Raw genomic sequence first — 25,299 nt, 5'->3', positions numbered from 1 at the left:
CCAAAAAACAAAACCCCAACCTGCCTGAGAGACAGCTGGGCAATATTTAGTTGAAACAGTCATGTGTAAGCCCCACTGTGGCCCATTCTAATCCTTTCAGATGGATTCTCTCCAACTCAGAATTGTTCATTGAGTGTGACAGACTGGGGGCTTAAAACTAATCCATAAATTAGTCCGTGGTCTCCAACACAACGGGTGCCATAAATGAAAATGAAAATCCTAGAACAAAATTAAATTCATCACTTTAAATACTTTTCTTACCAATTGATCTGAGCTGTTCTTGCATTATGACACATAGTCATGGTAAGGTACCACGTGGCTACGTGAATCCAGGGTGGACATTAGAAAATGCTGAGGGTACAGCCTGGAGCTTAGTACAACCTGGGTACAGCAGAGCTTAGCTGTAAGGAATTCAAACTGCTCTGTTTTGCTGGCTTAGATGAAAATGGGACAAGCAGTCTGGCAACATTTTAATACACTTTCCCCTAGTTTATTTTCTTAACTAAAGTCAATACGGAAGCAACGGGCTTTCTTAATTGAATTCCTCTTCAGTCTCGGCTATGGAGGGGCTTTAAATCTCAGCACCAGGGCAGGCAAAGAATTCCCCTGACAATTTTACTTCATAGCTGTGCTGTGCTTGCCAATATATATTAAATATGGGTATTTTTCTTTCTCCTTCCCCCACTTCAACTTATTTGAAATCTGTTGAAAGAAAAAAAAAAGTGCTGAGAAATTTGAGTTTGAAATGTATTTTCTACTGGTTTTCCAATTAATTTCTTTGCCACCTATGTTCTTCTTAATTAACCTACCATTCCTTAATGATGGAGAAAGTGGCTAAGAACAGAGCTAAGCCAAAAGGCCTATGAGAGAAAGCTATTTTACGTGTGTGTGTGTGTGTGTGTGTGTGTGTGTGTGTGTGTGTGTGTGTATGGGGTTAACGAGTGTTATATATGTGTGTGTACTCACCTGTGTGGGTGCATGTGAAGGCAAGAGTTGACATCAGGGTGTTCTCAACTGCTTCTCCACCTACTTATTTGTTTATTCATTTATTTATTTATTTTTAGACAGAACCTCTCACTGATCCTGGAGCTTGCCACTTTGTCTAGACTGGGTTTCTATAAGCTCCTGGGATCCTCTTGTCTCTGCTCCCAAGTGCTGGGATATAAGCATGGCTGTCACACCCAGCTTCTTTCATGAGTGTTGGAACCCTAACTTAGGGTTTCATGCTTGAGGAGCAAGCACTTTACCCATGGAGCCACCTCCCCAGCCCTCGCTTATTTTTTCAAATGTCACCTTCCCCTTAGAGTGAAGATTGTGAGCTCCAGAACAGCAGGAAGGGGAGCTGATTTTGTTGTTGTTGTTAAGTAATTTCAAGTTTTGTTAAAAGCTTCTTCAAAATTGTTCACTCTGTGCAGCTCATGCCCCAGAGATCTTCTCATTTGCAAACCAGATGTTCTCCAAAATAATCGGAATCTGTAGAGTAGTTTCCTTTAACAAGGAAAACAATCCCTATGGCATTGTCTCGGAATGCCAGTGGGATTGGACCAAGGGGTCAGGACATGAGCCAGGGGAGGAAGGGCTGGGAGTGCTGCAGGGAATGTGATGGCCAAGGAGAAAAGGAGGGAGGGGCTCTGTAAGGCTGACTGAGACTCATCTTGCATGAGGTCCTGGAAGACTGTGCCCTTCATTCCCATGTTCCTACGACTGGGAGAGCTCTGGGTATCACTTCTGAATCCCAAGAAATCCATATTTGTGCTGCTGTTATTATGTGCTTTGCTGACAGATGTTGAGCACAGAAACTGGTTGGATCTCTATCTCTAAGACTAATTTTTAAATAAAGAACATACACTTAGGAAAATTATGATAGAAACAGTAGAATAAAGACACCTCACCTCACTTTCCACCCCTCACTCTGTTTAAAAAAAAAAAAAAAGTTGAATCTGATGACTTTCAATATTTGCAATTCTCTTACTTTCTTCTGTTTCTTCCTAAACCAGCCATGGGTCAATGCCGGCTGGATATGAGGCAATAGGTAGAGGTCTTACAATTACTGGCAGAATGAAACTGTAGACAGGACAGTATGAAAAGAAATGGACATGCAAAGGTGGTCTACTAGGTAAAAAGAGGCTCATGATCCTGTTCTCAAACATACTGGCCTATCAGTTACACTCTGTAAGGGTTCAATGCATGAGGAAAGAGTGTATTCACGGAGTAGATGCCAACCCTAGGAAGAAGACAATTCAGTCAATGTCCTAGGATGAAGGATGTGTTTCCTAGAAAAGAAGGGGGCTTACTCTTGGCAGCATAAATAGATACACCTTGAAAAGAGATGCTAGAAGTACTATGGGTTCTTCATGCTTCATTTCCAAATGCTATTCTTTTGTACCTACATTCTATCTGTTCTTTGATGGCACAGAGCAAAGATCCCTTCTTCGATGCTCTCCTGTGGCACCTGTTGCCTTTGACACTTAACACTCCAGCTGCATGGCATCTCTCAACCACACAGGAAGGGGTTTAAGGACTCCTTCTCTGCATACACTGTGGGCGCTCAATCTCTATGGAATGCATATGTAAAAGCAGATCAGCTTATAGCCCTTGCGCCTTGCCAACACCAGCAGCACAGGATTAGAATCACTGGGCTCAAATTGGAGGAACTGAAATCTCGGTGTGGAGCAAAGCTCCATTACTACTTAGATGGCCACACCATAGATTTTGCACCAAGCACACGAGTCCTCTCCTATATGTCTAAGACACATGCTAGGTGTAAGTTCCCTTACTGGCACAATCTCCAAATATCACTAAAGGATAAAGCCTGTGTCTGCTTTTTTTACATGATCTGATCCACATTTACATTGAGAAAAACCTATGATATCAAGCTGTGAAAGCCCAAATAATAACATGGGCCTGAGGCTAGGAGTTACTTCCTCCTAGGTATATTGGCTTTTGAGTGCTTTGACATCAGTAAGAGAAACCTTGCTATTTTCTTTTCCAAGAAACACCAAATATTTAATTGAATACATGCCTTTAAAAAGGAGAAAAACTCATTTAGAAATGACCTACTTCACTGTTATGAAAGAATATTTAAATGCATCTCACTATTTGGCCCTATAGCTATTCATTCTTATTCTAAGGCCATTTTAATTTTTTTTTTTTAATTTATGGCAGATTCGTGTATAGTGTGACCTACAGGTTGAGCTCCCCCTGGCCTGAATTTTGTATCTAAACTGTTAAGAGTGTGTGGGACTGAATACTGAGCATTTTTCATGGCACTCTCTATCAAGCACCCAAGTCAGGACTCTACCAGTCAGGAACAATTCAATATCCAGGTTAATTAAGGAGAAAAACATAGAACATTTTCCCAAGGAAGTTTGAGGAGGGAAGCCTGACCCAATAGAGAGGAAGAGGCTAAAGGTTATCACCAAGCAAGAAACAGGAACTGACACTAGCCCTAAAACACGAGCTTGCCTAAGAAGAAAGGTCAAATAATTCATCTGGTTTGCTTTCCTGTGCCATGGCATATACTCTCACAAATGAAGAAACCTCATGGACAACTTGACGTGGTAAAAAACAAAACACTAAGGGTGGGAGTTTGCCAAAGCCAAGAGCTGAACAGACTCAAGTGATCATAATGTCAACAAGCAGGAATGATGAGAGATACTTGTGAACCTGAGGGCAAATGCCAACGAGGCTCTAAATGGCTTCTCACCCAATTCTATTCTCAAATTATTTTGTATGTGGAGAGGCCTTAAAATAATGCCAATGATAAAGATACAACTCTGCTGATTTGGTAGTTGGATACCAAATATTCTTTTTTTTTTTTTTTTTGAGACAAAGCCAAATTATATAGAACAGGCTGGCCTCCAATTCACAGAGATCCACCTGCCTCTGCCTCCCAACCACTGGGATTAAAGTGTGTACACCATGGCCAGGCTGCGTATTCTTTTCGATACTTAACACATTGCAGAGATTTTTTTCCTTAGACAGGGCTACCATTCAGGTGTGACTGACAAATCACCAAGTGGAGAGGACGGTATGCAAATGCCACTGTCCTCCTAGGAAACTAGAAAATGTAAGATTGAGGGGGAAGGTGGTTAGAACAGTTGGAGGCCTGTAGGATTCCTCCCCTTCAAGGGTCTCCAGAATGGAGAACAATTCCATTACCCTGGTTAGGGAAGATGAAAGATAGCTATGCTATGCAATGCTTCTTTTAGAGAAATCAGAAACCAGCTAGGACCTTTTGGGCTTAAAAATATTTTCAATTGCATTTCAACATTTTTCTGGTAATGAAATCCTAACCTGGAAAATGGGTTCCAGTTACTGCACTTGACTTAGGAGGAAAGAAATAGCTGACTGCAGCTGCTTCTTTTTCTTTTTAGAGCCCCAGCTTTAAGTTACTGTCACTGGATTCAGCTGTTGAAGCTTTTAAGGTTAATGGTGACTGTAAACGTACCAAACAGTACAAGAGAGAGGAGGAGTGGAAATTAATTTAGCTATCCATTTGTCAGGATTCAGTCTGGAAGATTCTTTAGGAACCAATTTAAATCTAGAGGCTAGCCTGGACCTTTAAAATGGGACACAGAACCATCTAAATCCATAACCTTTAATCTGTTTGGAGAAAGGAACAAATGTTAAATTCTACAGGTTGCTTTCTGGGCAAGATAAATATATAGAATGTGGCTTGTTAAGACAGAGTAACCCTGAAAGATCACATCCATTAAGGTGACCGATCCCACAAGGTTGTTTTAGTAGCAGTTTTAGTTTAATGACGCTTGGGTGTGCCACTGAAGATCTGGGCATTCATTACTACAGATGCATTTGGTGTATAGAGAGAGCATTTGAGTGTTAACACCCACGGACCGAGGTGTACCTATGACATCATCCTGAGTTATTTTGAACTGAGAGGCCAGTGGCAGGGACAGAAGTAGACACATTCCAATTAAAGGCATCTCTGATGTGGCAGAAATATGGTGTTGTTTATTCTAGGAATTTCTTTTTAAATGGAGTCTGTTTAGTCAGAACTGTGATCACATGAGTTGCAGATGTCGGAGGACCTCAGAGGAGAAGGAGGTTCTTGGGAGCAAAAGATTATAGCTGTGAATTAGAGCAACTCAAGTGACTTGAGAGATTGATTGTGGTGATGGCGAAGAGTCAGGGAATGCTAATGCTCTTAAAACAAAAGCAAAACAAAACAAAACAAACAAACAAACAAAAACAAAGCAAGCCTAAGCCAGTGATGAGGCCAGTCAAATGAAGTGTTGTTTCACATTCAAGAAAAATGGGGAGTTTATACACAGAATGAATGAGGACTTTATTGGCTTAAGATGTAAACCCCTATAGATACCTAAATAGTACTTTCTGCAACAGGAGGTATAAAGCTAGGTCATACTTCTCCAAAGATGAACACACTGCTAATGATACCTACACAATTTGGTTATTTATCTGACAGCCTTTCCCAGGAAACTATGAAACTGGTAAAAAGAGCACATGACTGAGGATATATTTCAGCTATACAGTGCTTGCCTAGTATTCCAGAGGCCCTGTGTTCCACCCCCAGCAATACCAGTCAAACAAAACACAATAAAAAAGTACACGCCCAGTCCAGTTTACTAACTAGATAAGAGACAAGGAACTGAATTCTTAGGATGAAGCACCAGCAGTAAGGCTGCTGTGGACATCCAAACAAAGGAGGAAGAACATCTTTGATATGCTAATGAATGATACAGAAGATGCCAGGGATTGGTCTACTATGCACAAAACTGAGTTCACTAAGAAGCAAGGGGAACTGACAGCTCAAGCAGAAACACACAGACAGGAATTAGGAAGCAAATTTTCTAGATGGAGCCAGGTATAGAGTGAGACACAACACCAATTGATGGATTTTTTAGAAGGTATAACATTTAGTACAGGCACAGGTGTGTTTGTAACCAGTATTTAGGAAGACCTTCAATGGTGGGTTATGGCAGAGTTCTTTGTCCCACTGCAACAGCTGCAAAGTGAAGAAAACTTGGACTAGACGATCCACTGTAAGATCTACTGATGGGGCCTCCTCTTTCACTGAGCACTCTGTACTCTGGCATCTCATCGACTCTTGAGCAAATGGAAAATAAAATGTCTCCAGAAAAATCAATGTGATCTTAGAAGGTGGTTGCTAGACCTTGAGTGCTAAAGAGCTGAACATGAAGGGCACCAAGTGAGATATTCAGTGGGTATCAAGGAGTCCAGGGATGGAATGGCTGGACTCGTGGTTCAAAGGGACCTCAGACACTTGCCAGGTAACAGACCTAAGTGGCAAAGTCACTTTTTCAAGAGATTCTATCCTTCCTTAGAGTGGACACTAAGCAGCAGTGGTTGGGGAAGGCCTGGTCTAAGGAAGTTCTACACATTTGAGTTGGTATGGTATGGTATAGCCAAAAGCTGTCCTCTCTTGCTATAGCAGAAGAAACCTCAAGGCTCCCAGTCAAGCAACATCAAACTATTTGCGAGCCACTGGACACCAGGATGAGGAGAAAGGCCATATAAAAAAGAGGTGGTGCACATGAGTGCTCAGCTTGGAAAAGACTGGCTCCCTGATTCCTGCAATCTCCTGGGCAACAAGAGGCTCATGCAGCTATACTGCTAGTGGGCACACACTGGAGGAAAGAGGATGATAGGGCATTCCGTAGTGTGACCCAAGGAGGCATGCTGAAATTTGTGCTTTGTTTTCTTCATTGGATTAAGATGAAATTTAGACCAGGACATGATCCAGGCCACAATACTTACCATTCCACCAGCTATAGCCAACCGGAAGCTACTGGAGGGTTCTCTAGTAGCCAGGCTGCCATTTTTCCTAGTGTTATTGCTTTGGGTGGTGACACTTCAAAAAGAATCCCCTCACACTAAGTAAGGTAAGTCATCTGATCTGTTAAAGGCTCAGATGTTAAAGTTTCCCCTAGATCCTTAAGATTCAATTCAAGAGTACAGTATCAAGTGTCTGTGGAGCTCCAAAATAAAGGAATGGTTAGGCTCAGAAGGGGACAGGTAGGCTTCTCCTTGTTTATACCAGAAAGACAATATACATTCAGGACATTTCCAGTGGCAATGAAGGTACCATACCTGTGATGATGGTAAGGATGGTGGTGGTGGTGGTGGTGGTGGTGGTAGTGGTGGTGGTTGTTGTGGGAGGAGGGATAGTTGTGGGGGGATCTGGATAAAAAAAAAAAGGAAAATCAAACCCACAATGCTGAACACAACAATGACCAGTAATGACAAACAAAGACATGGAGACACTGAGATGCTGGTTGGATGGCATCCTTCTTTAAACCATCAAGTTCCTTCACCTCAGAGACGCAGGCATGAAACTACACCCCAAAGCCTCAGTTGGAAAAGCTAAGAAAAGAAGAACAGCTTTCTTATACATGAAGTGAACAAAAATGAAATGGGAAATAGAAAAGTGAAGGAAAAAAATCTAAATACACAAAACCCCTAACCCCACCAGATCTTAAAGGCAAGGCTAAGTCACCTCAGTGCCAAGAAAGCACAATGGCTGTCCCTTTCTACTTCACAGAAGGGAGAAAAGAGGAGAAGGGGATGCTGTATTTAAAGGGCTTGTATCAGCCAAGGATGAACGTGGCACTGCACACATGCTCTCTGCAAATGCTAACTTCATTATTCTCCATCAATACATCCCAGCAGGAAGGAAAACCACTTCTGTATCCATAATAAGTACAAAGAAGAGAGAATGTCACCACGGACGGAGTACCAAGTTCCAGGCAAGTGAGATTTTACTGAGATGTTATTTTTTAAAAGTCAATAAATTTTTACACCTTATAAATATTAATAAGTTGCCTTTGCTCATGTTAAAAGCTTGACCTAAGTGGACCACAATGATAAAAATGAAAGAACATCTTCCACCTTGTAAACAAGAGAGCTAAATATAAATGAGGTTTGACCCTTAAATCCAGGAATCTGATAGGAAGCCTCTGTCTGGTACTTGATACACTGTATCTTCTATCATCTCAAAAATTATTTGGGGATAAGGAAAGGGCAAAGAAAGAAAAAAAAATCTAAGCCCAGATGATCAAACTGAATATGTTAAATTGTCAGCAAGACTTTGAACTAAGCAATCATTCTGCTATAATAGAGCAGAGGACGATTTGAAGGCTTTTGATTTTAAATTTTATCTAAAGCACGTCAACTTTTTCTCCCTGACACATCTGGTGTCCTTTTATCTTCAAGTGAGCTCTCGGATTGTCTAATTAATACATCAAAACTTTAATTATATATTGCACCTTTACTGGGTTTGGCACAATTTCCTGGAAGTTGATGGAATGACTCTTTTGTTGCTTGGCTGCAAGGTCTGCATGAAATGATGTCGATCATTCATCGATAATCAAAGGTTTTCATTTTCTTCACCAACTGCCTCTCTCACACAATCATACTTGCATAATTCTGATAAGAAAGAACCAACAGCAAATGGTTCTGTTTTATGACACACTTTTCTCCTTGAAGATGTGGAAACAAGCAAATTAAACTGTTGTTTAATGCAGTCTCCAATGAGTCAAAAAAAAAAAGAAAAAAAAAAAAAGAAAAAGAAATAAAAGGACTCCAGGCAAAGCCTCATTCTAAGAGGTAGAAATGATGAAATTTAAAATTAAAATTATCTTTTAAAAAGAACAGGATAAGAAATGGTTGGGCATCATTGCAGTCTTGTCCTTTGGTGTGTTTTATGGAAGCCACAGGTGATAAAGTTGTTTTTGTGATTGGCAACTTGTTTGAACACATTTACATCAATGACAGGTGCCAACTAGAGACAGATCATGAGATTCTAGCCAGCATGACAGACACTGCCTCCTTCCACTACAAGTAAACTGTTCAAAGAGTACCTCCTGCCCATCTAGGGAACAAATAATGTGCTTTTTCTGTTTGCTTCAATTATAGTATTGCCACTGAACAGAAATATTGCTACTTGGAAGACTTGCCCTGCTGTACTCTAATGCTATTTTCAAAACCACTTCTAAATGCAAGAGCACAAAGCATATGATGTGTGTAACACAGTAAGAATGACTGTGAATGTGATTTGAAGATATGATTATGAACTAAAAGGCAGACAAGATGAACAAGGGGACAGATGTCAGGGAGAGGTCAACAGGACCTCTCAATATGTAAAAATGGCACACGTTCAGTGATCTCCATCACTATTGGGAAAATCTTGTCCTTCACATCTGGATCAGGAAACTCTGAATGCATCAGATTCCATTATCAGGTGAAATGTCCTTGCTGAGGTCATTTTCAGTAAGAAGGGTAGCACAAGGCCACTATTTAAGAAACCAGAGGGCTGGGATGAAGCTCATCAGTGAGTGCTTACCCAGTATGCCAGAGGCCCTGAAATCAATATGCAGCATTACAACAAACAGGGAGAAACAAAAAGGGCTGAAGCTAATGAGCTGTGCTTGAAACATGGATGCTAACAGAACAAACCCAACTGGGATTCAGGCTCTAACCAGCCAGATGCTGTAAGAAGAGAAGTTACTTCCAGAGAATTAAATATTTTAGAAGTGTATCAACTTTTAGTTCACAGAGTACTTAAAAAAAAAAAAAACTGCTATAGTACCACAGTATATTGCTTTGGAAAGACAATCTGCCCATCCTTCCCCAAATGGTTAGAATGGTTTGTTACTAAACTTCAGTTTAGTATGCTAGCCCTCCATTCCAATGGTGCCACTAGCAGGGGCCAAGAGATAGAGGATCCAGAGGAGGCTGGATGGATCATGGACATGCCTGCATACAGGTATGCTTGCCTAAGTAGGTGAGTTCCTATAGTACTTCGTTTTCAAATAATGCATTGTGGTCCAGGGGGCCAATTTCAAAAGGTCAATCTTATTCTGGAGGGACTTGGTCTACTGAAAAGACATGAGAATAAGAGGAATTGCAAAGACCAACTTTGCAGTGGGTTTTGGGATGACAGTATGATGGCCCTAAGGCAATTTGGGGACCTTGTGAACTAGGCATGTTGTATGATCTTCTAACCTTTATTTTATTGTATGTTGAATGGGGTAAAAAATAAACACAGATCATGGTGTTAGTGTGGAGATTGGAGGAGATCATCTAAAATTGTCAATGCCGGAAACGGCATGAAGGGCACACTCAACAAATTCTAGTTACAAGCTAATTTTTCAAATTATGCAAATATGTTTTCCAAACAAGGTCTCGAAATGTCTCTTCTCATTTTGAGATGTAGGAATAGTAGATACTGCTGAATCAGAGAAGAGTGTCATACACTGGCACAAATTGATCAATATTTTTTGTAATGTGAAATCTGTAAAACGAACTAGACTGATGTCTATAAACCTGGGCACAAATGGCAGGCGCACTTCCATAAGGCTCAGACCTTAGGGTGGAAGGGGGGTGTATGCAAAAACACAGAGAGGAAAGTATCTTCCGTCTCTGCCAAATAATGCAACAGAGCTGTTCTGCACATTGCCAGATGAAACTGGGTGCCCTGTGCCCCTTCTCACTCACACAACAGAGCCATCTCTCTTTGTAGATTTCCTTAACTACTGAGGAGAACAGTAGCTATGTATGCACCACTAATGAGACATGCAAAGACAGTATACTCTAGAAGCTTGCAAATTTAGGGATTTGACAGGATCTTTTAATTTTGCATTATGCTAAGGCAGCAGTTCTCACTGTGTAGGTCTCGACCTCTTTGGGGTTGCATATCAGATATTTACATTATGATTCATAGCAAAATTATAATTATGAAGTAGCAACTAAATAATTTTATGGTTGGGGTCACTGCAACATGAGGAATGTATTAAAGGGTTGCAGGTTTAGAAAGGTTGAGAACCACTGTGCTAATGGGGAAAAACCCCCTCAGGTATAGGCTAAGAATTATAATTTCATATTCATATAAGTATGGTACAAAGGATGCTCCTCTTCTTTTTTCTTCATAAGGAGGGTGACCAGGTTCTGAGACAGTACAGTGTAAATACTATTCCATATGTATAATTTATGTGTCTATGTCTATATTCACTCAGTTGTAACTTAACTTGGATTGTTTACAAAGCTATCACGAAGACAGAAATGTAGCCCCATATTCAAATATTTGTAACATTAGGATCTTGATGGCTCTGGTTACATATTATGTATTGGGCCAGTGCATGACTTTTTTTTAGTATAAAATGAAGAGACTTCAATTGGACAGAAGAGATTCAATTTGATAGCACAAGACTATAAGGAGAGTGTACTTCTCAATTAGAGGATACTTACAATATACAAAATCAATAGCAAGATATAAATGGGAAATGCCTGGCACCATAGGTGTTCAATGCCTATCTGTTGATTCCAAAGTAAAATTCATAATATGCTTTAATAACCCCGTAGAAAGATGTTGATTAAGAAAACATGATGTATTTTTAAAAGTTGGCATTTATGTCTAAAACAGAAGGTGTAGGTGGTTTCTGCAACTACCAAGGACTTTGTATTTATTTTGAGTGTTTACTGGCTTGCAAAGTCTTCTTTAGTAGCTTCATGTTGAAAATAAGATAGCTCTGCTCATCAAAGCAGGAGAAAGGCTAGCCCAGGCATCATAGGAAAAAAACCACTGGGAATAAACTTTCTGAGCTGAACGCCACTAATTGGTAAGGTTGAATTTTTCAGACATTACTTCTAACATAATCTTTATGGCCTGTGCCTGAGGACACCCTTCCTACTCAGCACGACCAGAGACTCTGATCTTGTGGGAAATCCCCGCGATCGGAGGGAGAGAAGAACAGTCACAGTTGACCCAGGTGGGGACCATTGGGGTCCACCTCAGGCCAGGCTTCTTTAAGTTCCTGAAGGACACCAACTGTTTTTTTGGTTTTCAACTTGACCAAAGGCTTTAGGGGTAAAGCCCAGGCAGCAGCTACATGCAAAGGGGCAAGTAGGGGAGTGTTTTGTCTTCTCACGTACCGTATACATACAGCATATAGTCCGAATGAGCTTTCCCCACTATGTTAGAAGCCTCACAACGGTAAGTACCGTTATCTGTTTTGTTCAGGTTATTGATGAACAGGTTTGGCCCGGATAGTACGGCGTGTTGAGGCATTTCATCATCAACTCTCACCCAAGTTACCATCACAGGCCTGCAGAGGGAAGGCAAAAAAGACAGGGCATAGGATCATTCCCCACTCAGGTATCTGTATCCAGTTTTTCACCTGTGCAGCAAACAAATCACATGCAGGGTGATGCCATTAACTGGACCCACTGGAGAGATGTGACATTAATAGAATTAAGACCATGCAACTGCCAAACGCAAGCTTGGAATACGATTTAAAAAAACAAGCAAACACATAATCAGGTGTTTAGAAACCTTTAAGACTTGATAAGTGAGTCTTATGATTTTCAATTCATCTTTAGTAAGTCAACAAATAAGTCAACGTGCCCAACTCACATGCCCTGCTGTTTGGTTTCACACTAATTCAGCCAGGGCAGAGTTCATCCATTGTTAAGACAGACAGACAGAGAGAGAGAGAGAGAGAGAGAGAGAGAGAGAGAGAGAGAGAGAGAGAGAGAGAGAGAGAGAGAGAAGAAGAAGCAAGGTCTAGGCTAGGCTAGTGGTGCATGCAACAACCTAATGGTTACTAACACACCAAATGTTGGCTTGCTCAGAAGCCGCTTGTGAGTTGTAAATGGACTCTGACATCTGAACAGCCCTTCCTTTCTCCAGTGGGCACTGAACACACTGTCTCTACCACTAAGCTATATCCTCTGCCTTCTTTAATTACCATTTGCTCTCAAGGTTGCCCTAGCTGGTCTGGAACTTGGTATGCAGACCAGGCTACCCTTGAAACAGCAGGGAATCTTCTGATTCTACTTCCAGAGCAGCTGGGATTACAGGCCTCTGCCATCAGCTCTGACTTAAACAGAGCTTTGCTATGATCTGTTTTAGGAAAAAACTATCTTTGATTCTGGAAAGATGCAATCACTTCCTCTCCCTTTATCCTGACTCTTGCACCTGAGATGCCACTTGGATGGCCCTGTCCACCCTGTCTGTCAGCAACTGGCCCTCTCTCTGTATTGGCTCCTTCCTCTAAGCCCAGATATGGCCGCATCTTCCCTGTGAGTGCATTTGGTTCTTGGATTAATGATGAAAGAACACATCTCAAAGTGAACTCTTCAGGCACAACAAGGGAAATTGCTTATCAAAAATAAGTTTTAGTGACTTAAAATACCACTCGTATCTTAAGACAGCCATTAAGAAGAAGCAAATTTGACAAGATGCTCTGGGGAGAAGAGTGCGCACACACCAACCATCTTTCACTCACTGAACTTGAAACCTGTGTTCCTCAAGGTGCCTCTCTCATGATCCTATGAAATCAAGCGCATATCTAAGAGCATATCTGAAACCATGTTCTTTTGTGTGATGCTGGAGACAGAACCCAGGGCCTGGTGAGTGCTAGGCAAGCATTCAACCTAGGTTATGCCCTTAGTTCCCAACTTTTATTTGAAAGGAAGACATGAGTTTGAACACATAAGCAATTTTCTTTCCATCCCTATCACTACTTCTGGGAGGAATGATATGGGCAGAGACCCAGGTGTAAATAACGAACAGATACTCAAGTTAGGCCTGTCATGTAGCATTCCAATGTTCAAATGGGATGTGAAGTTGCAATTTTTCTTTAATTACACATGGCTTTGTCATCACAATGCAGTAAATTATTTAAAAGTTAGTACTGCATATGTCCCCCTTGTAGGCAGTGGCAAATGGGGCTGCCTGGCAATCAGACCTCACGTCCTGCTGCTTGACAGCTGAAACAATCAGTGGGGGTAAGCACTGAGAATATTCACAACATATAATGGCAAGTTAAATTACCATTTTTATTGTATGCAATTTCTTGAGAAAATAAATAGGTAATATGCAAGGAGGGATTGCTACAGAGTAATGCCTGCTTGCTCAAGCAACCACATACCCTTTCCAATTTGAGAGGAACAAGCAAATACCCTCTCTGGCAAAAATGTCCTGACGGAAACATGTAATTTACTGTCCCTGTGGCACATACAATTGAACATAGTACCTTCTTCAGGAGAAAAAAAATACAGAAACAAAATACAGGTTAGCAAGCCAAACAGTATAAGTGCGAGTGATGTGGTTGAATATAGGTGCTATAAACAGTCAGAGGCCCATGAGAAGTACTTTCCTTTGGTCCAGGGGCCTGTTTGGGAGACAAGGGAAGCTGCTAATTAGGGCATAAATCAGTTTATAAAAAGAAAGATCTCAATCTTTTTAAGAGAAAAAGACTGCTCTGCCAAAGCTTGGATCAAATATCCCAGCAGCAGCAGAAAAGAAGCTAAATAGAACCTGATCAACCTTCCTCTAAAGGTTACCTTTATAACTCTGCCTCCTCAGGCAGAGAGAAGGCCAACCAGCCCATGTGTAAAGGACAGCGGGAGAGGGAGAAGGGACTAGCCATAGCCAGGCTTCCCTCTGACACAGGGCACTCTTGGCTCCTCAATCATTACAGGGGGAGTTCTCTCTGAGGATGTGGAGGGGAGCTCTGGGAAGATGCTCCAATGTCGTTATAGGAAAATTGTGAAGATGCTGCTTACTCAAGCTGTGATGAGGAAAAAGAAACCACACCACAGGGACAGCAGAGGGAGCTCACTGCTGTTTTCCCATTAGGCACCCCTCAAAGTTTATTGCCCTTAATCCCAACCTGACCAGTCCTTCTAGTTCATGATTCAGTGCATTGGGATGGCTTTTATTTGTTTGCCTTGTTTTTCTTTAAAAGAGTTAAAAACATTTTTTTTTTATTAGAAGGATGAAAACCTCCTTTCCCCCCTCTTCTCTAAGTAAACTGAGATATTTACAGTAGCACAGCCTCAAGGCTTGTTTGCTATGTCAGTGGTGATCCACAGCGCTCTTCTGGTTCTTGCTGGATTACTGTGCAGAGATAAACAGAGCATTTCTGTCACACCCCTCAGCAACATGAGAGTCTGTCAGATTTCCTCTCCTCCTGGGCAGTGACAGTGACATTCTCCTTATGGACAGTTCCTGAATCTCTCCTCTCCTCACTAACAAAGCTGCTTCACAGTTGAGTACAGCACTTTTCTTGGAAGCAATTTTTTTTTTTTTTGTCTATATCTGGCCCTAAATGCTGTACCTCAGAGTTCAGAAAACCATCTTCCAGCAATGGCAAGAACATCATTGTTAGCAGACATTCTATTGCATTGAGTGCATTGAGGGTATACTGACATTTTAAATGATTTTTTTTCCTCTGGAGAACCATGTGTGTCATTGTGTGTGTGCACATGTATGTGGGTACTCATGGAGGTCAGAGAGGGCACTGGGTCCCCTGGAGCTGGAGGGATATGCCTGTTGTGAGCCACCTGATGTGGGTGCTGGGAACCAAACTGGATCCTTCACACTAGCAGTGGGGGCTCTTAATTGCTGAGTCACCTTCCCAGCCCCAGTATGCTGAAATTTTATGTAAGAGAAAATAGCCCTGACCAGCCTGTTGACAACAGTAAAACAGAGTTTGCCAGAATTTCAGCTTTAGCTGGCATTTCCGTCCCAATCCTACCATTAAGAATCATAGGTATTTATTCCCCTCTCATTGAATATGCTTTGGTTTTTGAAAAATCATCCATCCTTTTTACAGCAGGAGACAGGTGACAGGCCAATGAGTTGTGAATGAACATCTTCATGTTGTGACATTTACCGCTCACGACCCTCTGCCAACCTTGGCCTTCAGAACTTACTGGGGCTTCCCGATGGCTTCACATGTTAACTCAAGCGCATCTCCTTCCCGGGTTAGGCCTTGTAGAGGGTAAGTCATCTGGATATGCACTTGCGGCTTATCTGTGTGACAATAATACAAAATGTGATGTTTAGCCAAACAGCGGCATCAGGCAGATCAGACCTGCACACTGCCACAAACCCCACATGGCCAGTACTTACTCTCTCCCCATCCACGTTCCTTCAGCAGCATCCTTCTAATTAGTTAGTAATCCTGGCATTTGTTCAAATTAAATCGACTAATAACTCTAAGGAGTGAACCTTGAGTAGATAAGAGATTCATAAGCCAACTGTGCCACCTCAAACAATTCCTGTGAAATACACTTTGTTACATTGTATCTCTGAACTCAGTCAAGCTAAGGGAAACTCATTTGCCTTCATGTTGAGGTAAAGCTGAAGATATTTGTGGTGCTCAAAATTGACACATTTAATCATATATCACATACCATGTGACAATGTGTTTTGACATTGCATATTAATAAGTGTCTCTTCTATGCTCTTGCTATCAAATTGTTTCCTGAATTCCACTTAAACAGCTTTATGATGAAAAGATCTGGGAGAGATGGGTGGCCCCAGATGAAACAATCATGGCAAAACCATAGAAGAGGAAAGGGGATTGACATTTATCCAGAGCCCACTCTCTGAGGAACCATTACCTGCAATGGAATACGCAAGAGTTATAGGGAAGACAACATTGGTACCCATAAATGACACAGCTAGTTGGAGGTCACAGAGACAACACAATACCAGATAGCCCTATAGAATGGAGGGTGAGACAGAGTTCTGATTCTAAAGTACATTTCTCAACAGCTGTCCATAATTAAATCTGAGCATAGCTTTCTAATATAGTTGTACATTCAGGAAAGTGACACAAGTTATTTTTATTTCCAATGGTGGCTTAAAGCTGAGATTGCTGGAGAGATGGCATGTGGGTTTCAGCAATGAATGATGGGGGTTCAGGGACTAGGGCAGGAAACAAGTAGTTAGAATCAACATGGATAGATGTACAAAGACATGTGTAAATAGAACCTTAGTGGAATCAGATATTTTCCTACGCTTCTCATTTAATTCTGTGGTTCTGTAAATGTATATTTTTGGAAACGGACCCCAGAGTAATAAGTGTGAGAGGGCAAGACATCAGTTGGCTGAAAGGTCAAAACAATTACCATAGTTTTACTTTCCCACACAATCACATCACCGAAACAACAGCTCCTTGGCCTTTTACAAGTAGTGGTGAGCTCATTCGTATTCATCCTATAGAATAAGAAAGAAGACAGAAATATGGCCAGGTTCTGCCAATCTCACCCTGCACACAGCTATGGATGCTGCACAGGGGAGTGAGTCATCACCCAGGACTGCTGTTGCCAGATGAATTTTTAGTCCAGATCCCATCACAAACCTTATGCTATGTCATAGAGAACCCACAACATTATGGTCTTTTTAAGAGAGCCCCCTTGAACAGCCACTAGTATGCGCTGTCCACTGGGAATTGGTACTACTTTCTGTGGTGCAATGTCACTTGTTAGAGGACAGAAAGCTGACAAAACCTCCAGATGGCCATTGCAAGTCACACAGTCCCTCCCTTGGACTTACTGGCAAAGCAAAATGGTAAGGATCCTAATAAATTTTATTAGAGAAAAGCAGGAATATTTGCAGAGAATAAATAGGGTGACCTTGAACTAGCACTGGCTCTGGAGTTGAAGCAAGGGCTCCCGGGCACCCACTTTTAGATCCTATCTTAGACTAAACAGAACCCTGAGGTGTACTGTATGTCTATTATTTTTAGTGATACAAGTTCTTTTGCCTGACATGCAGCTATTTGATGAAACCTGGTTTTTTAAAAGAATAAAAGCAAAAGAGAGGCTATGACACACAGATAACAAAAGACCTATCTAATAGTTCACCCTGAGAAACCAAATAGCACTCAGGAAATCTTGCTTAGGGGACTTCTGACATAAATGGAGGGCCCCAAATCTAGGCAGCAGCAGAGCATTTGCTTATAGGTTTATGTGTGAGCCACAGAAGAGCCAGGTATTTTCATGCCCTACTGACTTCAGCCCATTCATTAAGGAGAACAGAATGGCTGCTGACCTGCACTTGCTACTTGTGTTCACCAAAGCATGCTTGCTGGTCTCCTGGTCTGCAATTGCTGGCTAATGCCTGCTGATATGTACTTGCTGGTCTGGAGTTGCTGGTCTATGCTTGGTGGGCTGTCTTGCTAGTATGTGCTTGCTGGTCTGTGCAAATTTTCTGTTGCTTCTCTCCTCCGTGTAATTTACAAGCAATCAGGAAAGGTGTATTTTCAGGACAGTGTACTTGGGTCTCCCATGTTCAACTTCCAGTTGAACATGAGAGAGTGTAGCAAAGTCTATCCCACCCTGCCTCTTTGTTACCACTTAGTTTTTCTTAGTTAAACTTTCTTTTTAACACATGTTCCCAATGAGCTATTTACCAGTTGTCAGTCACAACATAAATCAGAAAGAATAAGTGAAGGACTTGACATGCCTGTAATTTGTATTTTAAGACAGAAAACTATACCCTGAGCTTTGATCATTGATTTTCTTAGTTTATTGTCGAGGTACCTGGAGAAGCTTCTACCATGTTAGGTATGGACATGGCTGCCACAGTTACCCTAAAGGTTGGCAGAAAAATTGCACATCAATATCGCTTGTATTATGCAGCAAAAGGTCCCTTTCCATTGACACACACAGTATTTATGGGCATATTATCTGACCATGGGCAGCTGAGCTATCTTCATACCCTATAAAGCAAGCAGTAAGATCTGTTCCTGAGGTGATAGGAAATGTAAAGGCAAATGTTATTCCCCTTTCAATGTCCTAACTGAGGAACTTCGGACTCTTCAACAAGTGGAACAGCAACATGGAAGTTCCAGTGATGCCTCAAGAGATCAGGGGCATTAAATTGTCTCCCAAAAGACCCTGGCTACATACACAGAGACATGTCAAAATATCAAACTATCCAGATGGTTGATTGAAGAACCAGAGCCTATCATTTATATTTTAATTCCATCCATAAATCAAATGTTATAACTCACCACATCTTTTCTGAAACAGAACCAGACTCCAAGATTTATCTTTAAGTAATGAGATAAAGCCTTGCACATTTTCTAGGGGATCATTTTACGCCTCAGTTGGTGTCGTTAGGCACAAGGCTAAAAGCCAGATAATACTTTCTACCCATGCAACAACTGTCCAGCAGCATATTGCTCAGAATGGCTTAATGTCATTATAAAATGGAACTGCTATACAAAAATAAGGAAAACAGCTAGGCCTTTGAGCTTAAGGAGAATTACCCTCACAGAGATGGCATCAGCAACAGCCAATCAATTAGGTGGAAAGATTTGAGGTTTTCATAATACACTGTAATTTTTTAAGCCCTCTAAAATACACTTAGAAAGACCACTAGAGCTTACCAAATTTGTTCATGAGTCCAAGTTGCACAGAGGGTTAAATACCAGGAGGCCACAGGGCACACTACAGTAGCAACCAATTAAAAAAATAATTTTAGGAAGACATTCTGATTTGATGAGACATTCCTTAAATGTACTTTTCTCTCTCTATAAAGAGGGACATATAAAAGAAAACTCTTATAGAGGTCTGAATAGCTTTCCGGCAAATTACAATTGATTTCATGCCAGTCTGACCTTGCACTACGTTCTGTGATCTTCTTAGAAGATGAAACTCACGATTTTGCAACCTGTATGTCAATTTCCTATGCAAATGAAAACACAGTCTCTCCTCTTCTGAAGCCCAAGACTGGAGCATCAGGTCTGTGAGACACCCCCCCCCCTGCCATCTTTCCCATGGAGGAGACAGCAGAAGAGCTGAGGCCAGGAAGAGTGCCCTGATAGTCTTGGCAGGAGGTTTACTATCCCCAGGGCACCTGCTACTTTCTCTCTTTTTCTGAGAAGTTCTAAATCAGGGCATGCTAACATCAAATGTTCTTTGACATGGCTACTACAACCAGGCCCAAGGGCTTTGCATGAAAATCTCTACCTATAACTACAAGGGCTTGAGTGCAAATCTCCAAGTTCCTTGTTTTATTTTCATTCAATGTTCAGAAACACACTGAGTGTGGGATTTGATGCTTGTGGATCAAGAGCTCACATTTCAAGTTCTCCCAGGGAGAACACAGCAGCCCCCACCCTGTCTAGGAGAACTCAGCACTACCAGCGTGGCTACGAGAGGGTCTGGGTCAGGCTCTGTGCACTCAAGCTTGGAAGAAGCAGTGACTGAAGAGTCTGTCAATCATGGAGGATTACTGCAGTTTGGAGTAGAACAACAATGCCAAGATTAACCTGAGATTTGGTTCATATTAGAAGCTGTTTGAGCTCAAAGCAAAAATCAGCCCCTACAATATGGTTGTCTAAACTGCTGGGGGAAGACAGCTTTGTATGAGAAGAGGGCAATATGCAGGGCACACAAGGAGACTGCACCTGGCTGGGGAAGAGGTCCACAGAACTTCCAGAGAATTGAAAAAGGACAGCTTGTAAAACACTGGCCTTTTTATTGTTCTAAGACATTTGTGACTAATTTTCAGGGCTAGTTGTTTGCTCTCACGTTGAAAGGACCTCCTATAAGTGTGGCACTTAAAATTATACTCCCTTCTTTTGATCTCAGCAGCTGGGAGGCTGAGGCAGGGGGATTTCCATGAGTTTTAGGAAAGCCTGGGTTATTGAGTGAGACATCTGCCTCAAAGCAAAAAAGAAAAGACAGATTAAGACAATCAATTCTACTTCTTGAGGAGGGAGGAGCTATAACAGATTAAGAGAATGAAATAACTCTGCTAGGGGCAGGGTGGGACCTGAGAACACCAGTACACCAGACAATGTCAGAACACCAGACAATGGCACTTCTTCCTGAAGGATGCACTAGTCTTTTTGTGGATGTTAAAGTTACTGCTCCCTCAACAGAATCAAATTTTATTCTACACCCCTGAGGAACACAGTTCTGCTGAAAATGGGGTCTACATACAGAGAGTGCTTGCTTCCCCATAGCTTTGAAGGGACATTTAGGATCAGAAGCAAGTATTATTGAGGAGTGCTACTCTGTGAGAAGAGACAGGTTTTGTTTTGCCTGGTGCCCACAAGAGGGTGTTGGATCTACTGGAACCACAGTTACCAATGATTGTGGGCTGCCATGTGGGTGCTGGGAATCAAACTCTGGTCCTCTGGAAGATAAGTTGGTGCTTTTAACCCCTAGCCACCTCTGCAGTCCTCTCTCGGCTTGTTTTCAAGCCCCAGGCAACTACAAATGTGTCAGGGCCTGGCACACAGGAGACATTTGACAATGTATCTGTAGAAGACGTGGATAAACATTAGGTCAGGCCTTCTGTTCCTAGCTCAACCACAGAATAGAATAATAGCAACAACAGCAACAATAAATTAGACAGGAGTCCATCTTAGCCCTCAAAAATTAATCTGTGTGTTTGTTTGTATGTTTGTTTTGAAGATCAAGCTGGCTACCCACAGCCCAGGTACTGTGGCTGAAGAATGTGCATTTCAGTTAGCTGGCATTTCTTGCATCTTTTGGGACACTATAAGGGGTTTTGTTTGACTATTCTTTTAACATTTTAGAGGCCAGTGTCACTATCATTTCACCTTCCACAGAATCAGAATGTGATCCCGAGTTAAAAACCTTTAAGCAAAGAGTATACATCAGGAGAGTTTCACTATGTGAGTACTGGATGTCCACACCAAACCAGAGCCATCTTTTATACCTACAGCTCAGCAAGCAGCACTGGCTGGCTTTTGGGGTGGAACTACAGAAGGCAAAGTCCTTACCCTCAGGATCATTCTCTCCTTGTCCAACCCTCACCCTGCCCTTTCATCTTGAATACTGTCACTAGCTTCCTGCTTTCGTTGGTCTAGAAACTTCAGGAACTCGGAGCTGTCCCTGCTCTTGACACACACAAAGAATGCCAGGTTACAAATGGTGCTTCAACTGGGATCTCTCTGCCTTGATGATTTCTCATAAGGAATAATAATAACTGAAATAAGCTCTCTGGAACCCAGCTCACTGATGCATACATCAGATCCTGTTGGACACAGAGCCTAGAGACCAGAGCAACAGGTCCAATCTGAAAACACAGCTGTTTTGACTTTAAGAATACAACCTGGGAGAGTGGGGAGGAGCTGATCAGTTGCTCTGGGAACTTTTGTCCTCCAGTCCAAACAGGAAAGATTTCCCAATTTCCAGGTTTTCAACCTTCATCACCACAGGGTGCTATCAATATCACAGAAACATTCACTTTGTCACAGATAAAGAATGGATTTTGATCATCCCTCTCAACGCTCAATTTTCCTGTAGTTGAGGGAATGGGGAAAAAACCCAAAACAAACACCACCCACCCTTCTCTAGACCTTGGAAGGATGGGAATATGGATTTATAAAATACCTGCCTACATCCAGTCAATAAAACTCATTTTGAGAATGATGCCCACGTACACTATTAACTGTCATGTGAGAATCTTGGCAGGGGAACGGCTCCAATACCGGCTTCTAGAGGCTTTGTTTCATTTTCTCTTTCTAGACTCATCTCTTAATTTGTTTCTTCCTTTTTTACAAATAATGCACACATGCACAAAACCTGAACAAAATGAGGATCTCTTGCAAAAACATTCCAAAGAGAAGACTACGGTGCAGGAGATGAAAGCCACGCAGCGGTCATTCCAGCTCACTCTCCTGAGTCCAGAGCAAGGCTTTCTTCCCTTCTGCACAGCACTCTGAATTCCATACTGAGGGTCACAGCTTCCTTTTGAATTCCCAGCTTATGTCACAATGTGTTGCCACCTTGATGCTATTTAGACAGCTTTCTTTTAGCACACAGACAGTGAACTGGTTTTGTTTAAACAGGCTGTTATTTGACAAGAGTGCACTCCCTCAGATCTGATGCTCTACTAACAGTGCTTCAACTGTATCACACTCTGCTGTAATCAACCATGGTGTAAATCTGGGCAACACACCTATACAGCGCTTGAAAGATGGGGAAGAAAAAAAAAGGCACAGGAAGACTTTAGGGTCATATAGCTCAGCATATTTAAAAGGTACAACTGTTCTCTGCACAACATCTAAGAAAGCAGAGCTCTGAATTCTACCTTTCTAACATAATTATTTTCTGTTTTAAACATTTAGCTGCATGCTGCTGTACCCTTGCTGGGTCTCGGAATGAAAGCTAGCAAGCTAAGAGCCCTACTGTATGTTCTTCATTCCCAGCAATGTTCCTATGAGAAAACCTTATTAATGAGCTTGCAAACGAGCACCCAACAGGGAAATGTCACAAACAAGAGCGGCTAATGCCCCAGAAAATCAAATAACTGAACACTTGGCTGATTGTGGTGCCTTTCATATTTATAATAAAAAAGAGGAGGGGGGGCTTTTAATTCACTGATTCTGGAGGGGTCAACACCTTGCTGAACAAAACAACTCATTTATTTATGTTCAGAAATCTCCAGATGATAAATTACATTGATGTTAATCACTTCAATGCATACTACACAATTAATATCTGTACTCACCAAAATTTAAGGGTTATTAAAAGTATGACAGCATACACATCTGGCTGATTTTTCACATAATTGGGCACAACAATTTCTCCTGGTACCACAAATAGAGGTACTAACACACAAACACTACAAAATACTGATTCAATTAATTAGGACTTGAAATCACAAAAGCAATGCCAAGATGTAGCTCAAACCTTGTCCACCATGCTACATGGAGATACTTCATCTTAAGGGGAGAAGTACTCTACTTCTTTTCTTTTTATTACTCTTCTCCTGTCATTCTTCAAGTTAGATATGCAATGGCATAGAGTAAAGGTTGTCATTTCATTTTCCTGTGAACATCAGTTGTAACACAGGCTCTAACCTGTACATAATTCTACCATTAGTCACTTAGTCCTGCTCCTGTCCCAGTTGACATTCATTTATCTTAGATGGGGCAGAGTGGTCATCCCATAAACCTACACTGTCCAAAACTGCCAAGATGAAAGTCACTGAGGACACTTAACAATATGCAGAACTATTTGCCCCCCACCAAGGTCTTATCTACTTGGGGTAGAATATGAGGGCTGTGAAGGGATTCAGTATTTCCTGGTAACTAACTGTTGATCCCTGATGATAGTCTGAAGAAATCTTAGCTTACAAAGGAGAGGACATTAAAAAGAAAAAGAGTATTTTTAAAAATTTTATGTGAAAACACATAATGAATAAAATGCATATTTTTACAGCTACTAATAATATACAGATCATAGTTAGGTTAAAGCAATAGGTCTTACCAGTGGTTGAAGAAATTAGCAAAACTCTAATGGGTAATTGAACTCCTTATATTACAAACAAAATGTGGTGACTGATTTTATTCCCTTCCCAGGTCTATTGCTATCAAAGGACTCTTAGGGGTCAGTGACTCCATAAAGGTGATAACTTCAGGGATTTGAGTCAATTTAAAAATGGGGGGGGGCAGGATGTACATTTATTCTATATGGATGCCCACAAGAATTCAGCATCTACACAGAATGCTTTCAGAACAACTATTCTAAAAATCCTGTTTGGGGGCTGCAGAGATAGCTCATCGATTAAGTGCACTGGCTGCTCTTCCAGAGGACCTGGGTTCAATTCCTAGCATCCACATGACAACTAAGAATTCTGTCTCTTTCCTTCAGGTCATCAAGATGCCTGTCTGAAGAGAAAGGATTCCTATGAAGGAATGGAGCTGAGCTACCCCTAGTGGCTAACAGCTAAGACTTAGTGTCTAATGCACTTGAGCCTCAGACTTGGGGATAGGAGTCCTCTGATATGGAATAGTTACTGGTGTTTAAGCAGACTCAAGTTGGTTGGGAATGATACAGAGACTCCCAGTGTTTAAAGACACTGAAGACTCCCTGGCTGTCTTCCTGATGGTCAACACAGCTCTGCAAATGCAATGATACTCACAGCCTGAAGAGCCAGGTGACTTTCTTAAGTTCTGAGAGGCTTACAAACCAGATCCCCAATTTCCCTTCAGAATTATATAAAGCTCTGTAATTCTTAACTTTCCTTTTTTACAAGATGTTTTTTCACCTACATATATTTATTTAAAAATCATCAAGAATAAATTGTTTTTATAACTTCAGTTGAGGGAAGAAGAGAGTTGACTACAAAAGGCTGCCATGGTAAAGGTTTGAAATGATCAGTAGCTGCAGACTCATTTTTTTTGAAAGTGTTACAGTCACTCTCCTGAAGGAAGGAACCCACAGTACTTTGTTAGATTGGAGCCAAATGGATTCAGATACAGAGCTATATTCATTTTATTGGAAGGACAAATCCCTCTTGAATATACAGAAAATGAAAACAAGACTAGGAACCATTATCACATTTTCCAGGGGTAGGAGGAGGTGTACTACTTGAAATATTCTGTATCTGGCAGTGAGTATAATTTTGTAGGTGGGAGGGTCTACACTCTATTTAAAAGATACTCTGGGAAACTACTTAAAGGGTTTAGGGGTGGAAACTGGGTGGATATCCACTCAGGACTCACAAAGGAG

General features: G+C 41.4%; 1 protein-coding gene across 1 annotated transcript in view; it reads right to left on the bottom strand.

The window, feature by feature from the left end:
• Cadm1 (cell adhesion molecule 1) overlaps nt 1–25,299 on the bottom strand; it is a 326,654-nt gene that overhangs the window by 26,766 nt on the left and 274,589 nt on the right. The window contains 3 exon segments of the mRNA XM_027412060.2: nt 7,093–7,182; nt 11,932–12,104; nt 15,721–15,820. Coding sequence (XP_027267861.1) covers nt 7,093–7,182; nt 11,932–12,104; nt 15,721–15,820 — 363 coding nt within the window.

This window comes from Cricetulus griseus, chromosome 4, assembly GCF_003668045.3.
Source record: "Cricetulus griseus strain 17A/GY chromosome 4, alternate assembly CriGri-PICRH-1.0, whole genome shotgun sequence".
NCBI lineage: Eukaryota > Metazoa > Chordata > Mammalia > Rodentia > Cricetidae > Cricetulus > Cricetulus griseus.
The sequence above is the reverse complement of the archived record's forward strand: the minus strand, read 5'-3'. Positions and strand labels throughout refer to the sequence as shown.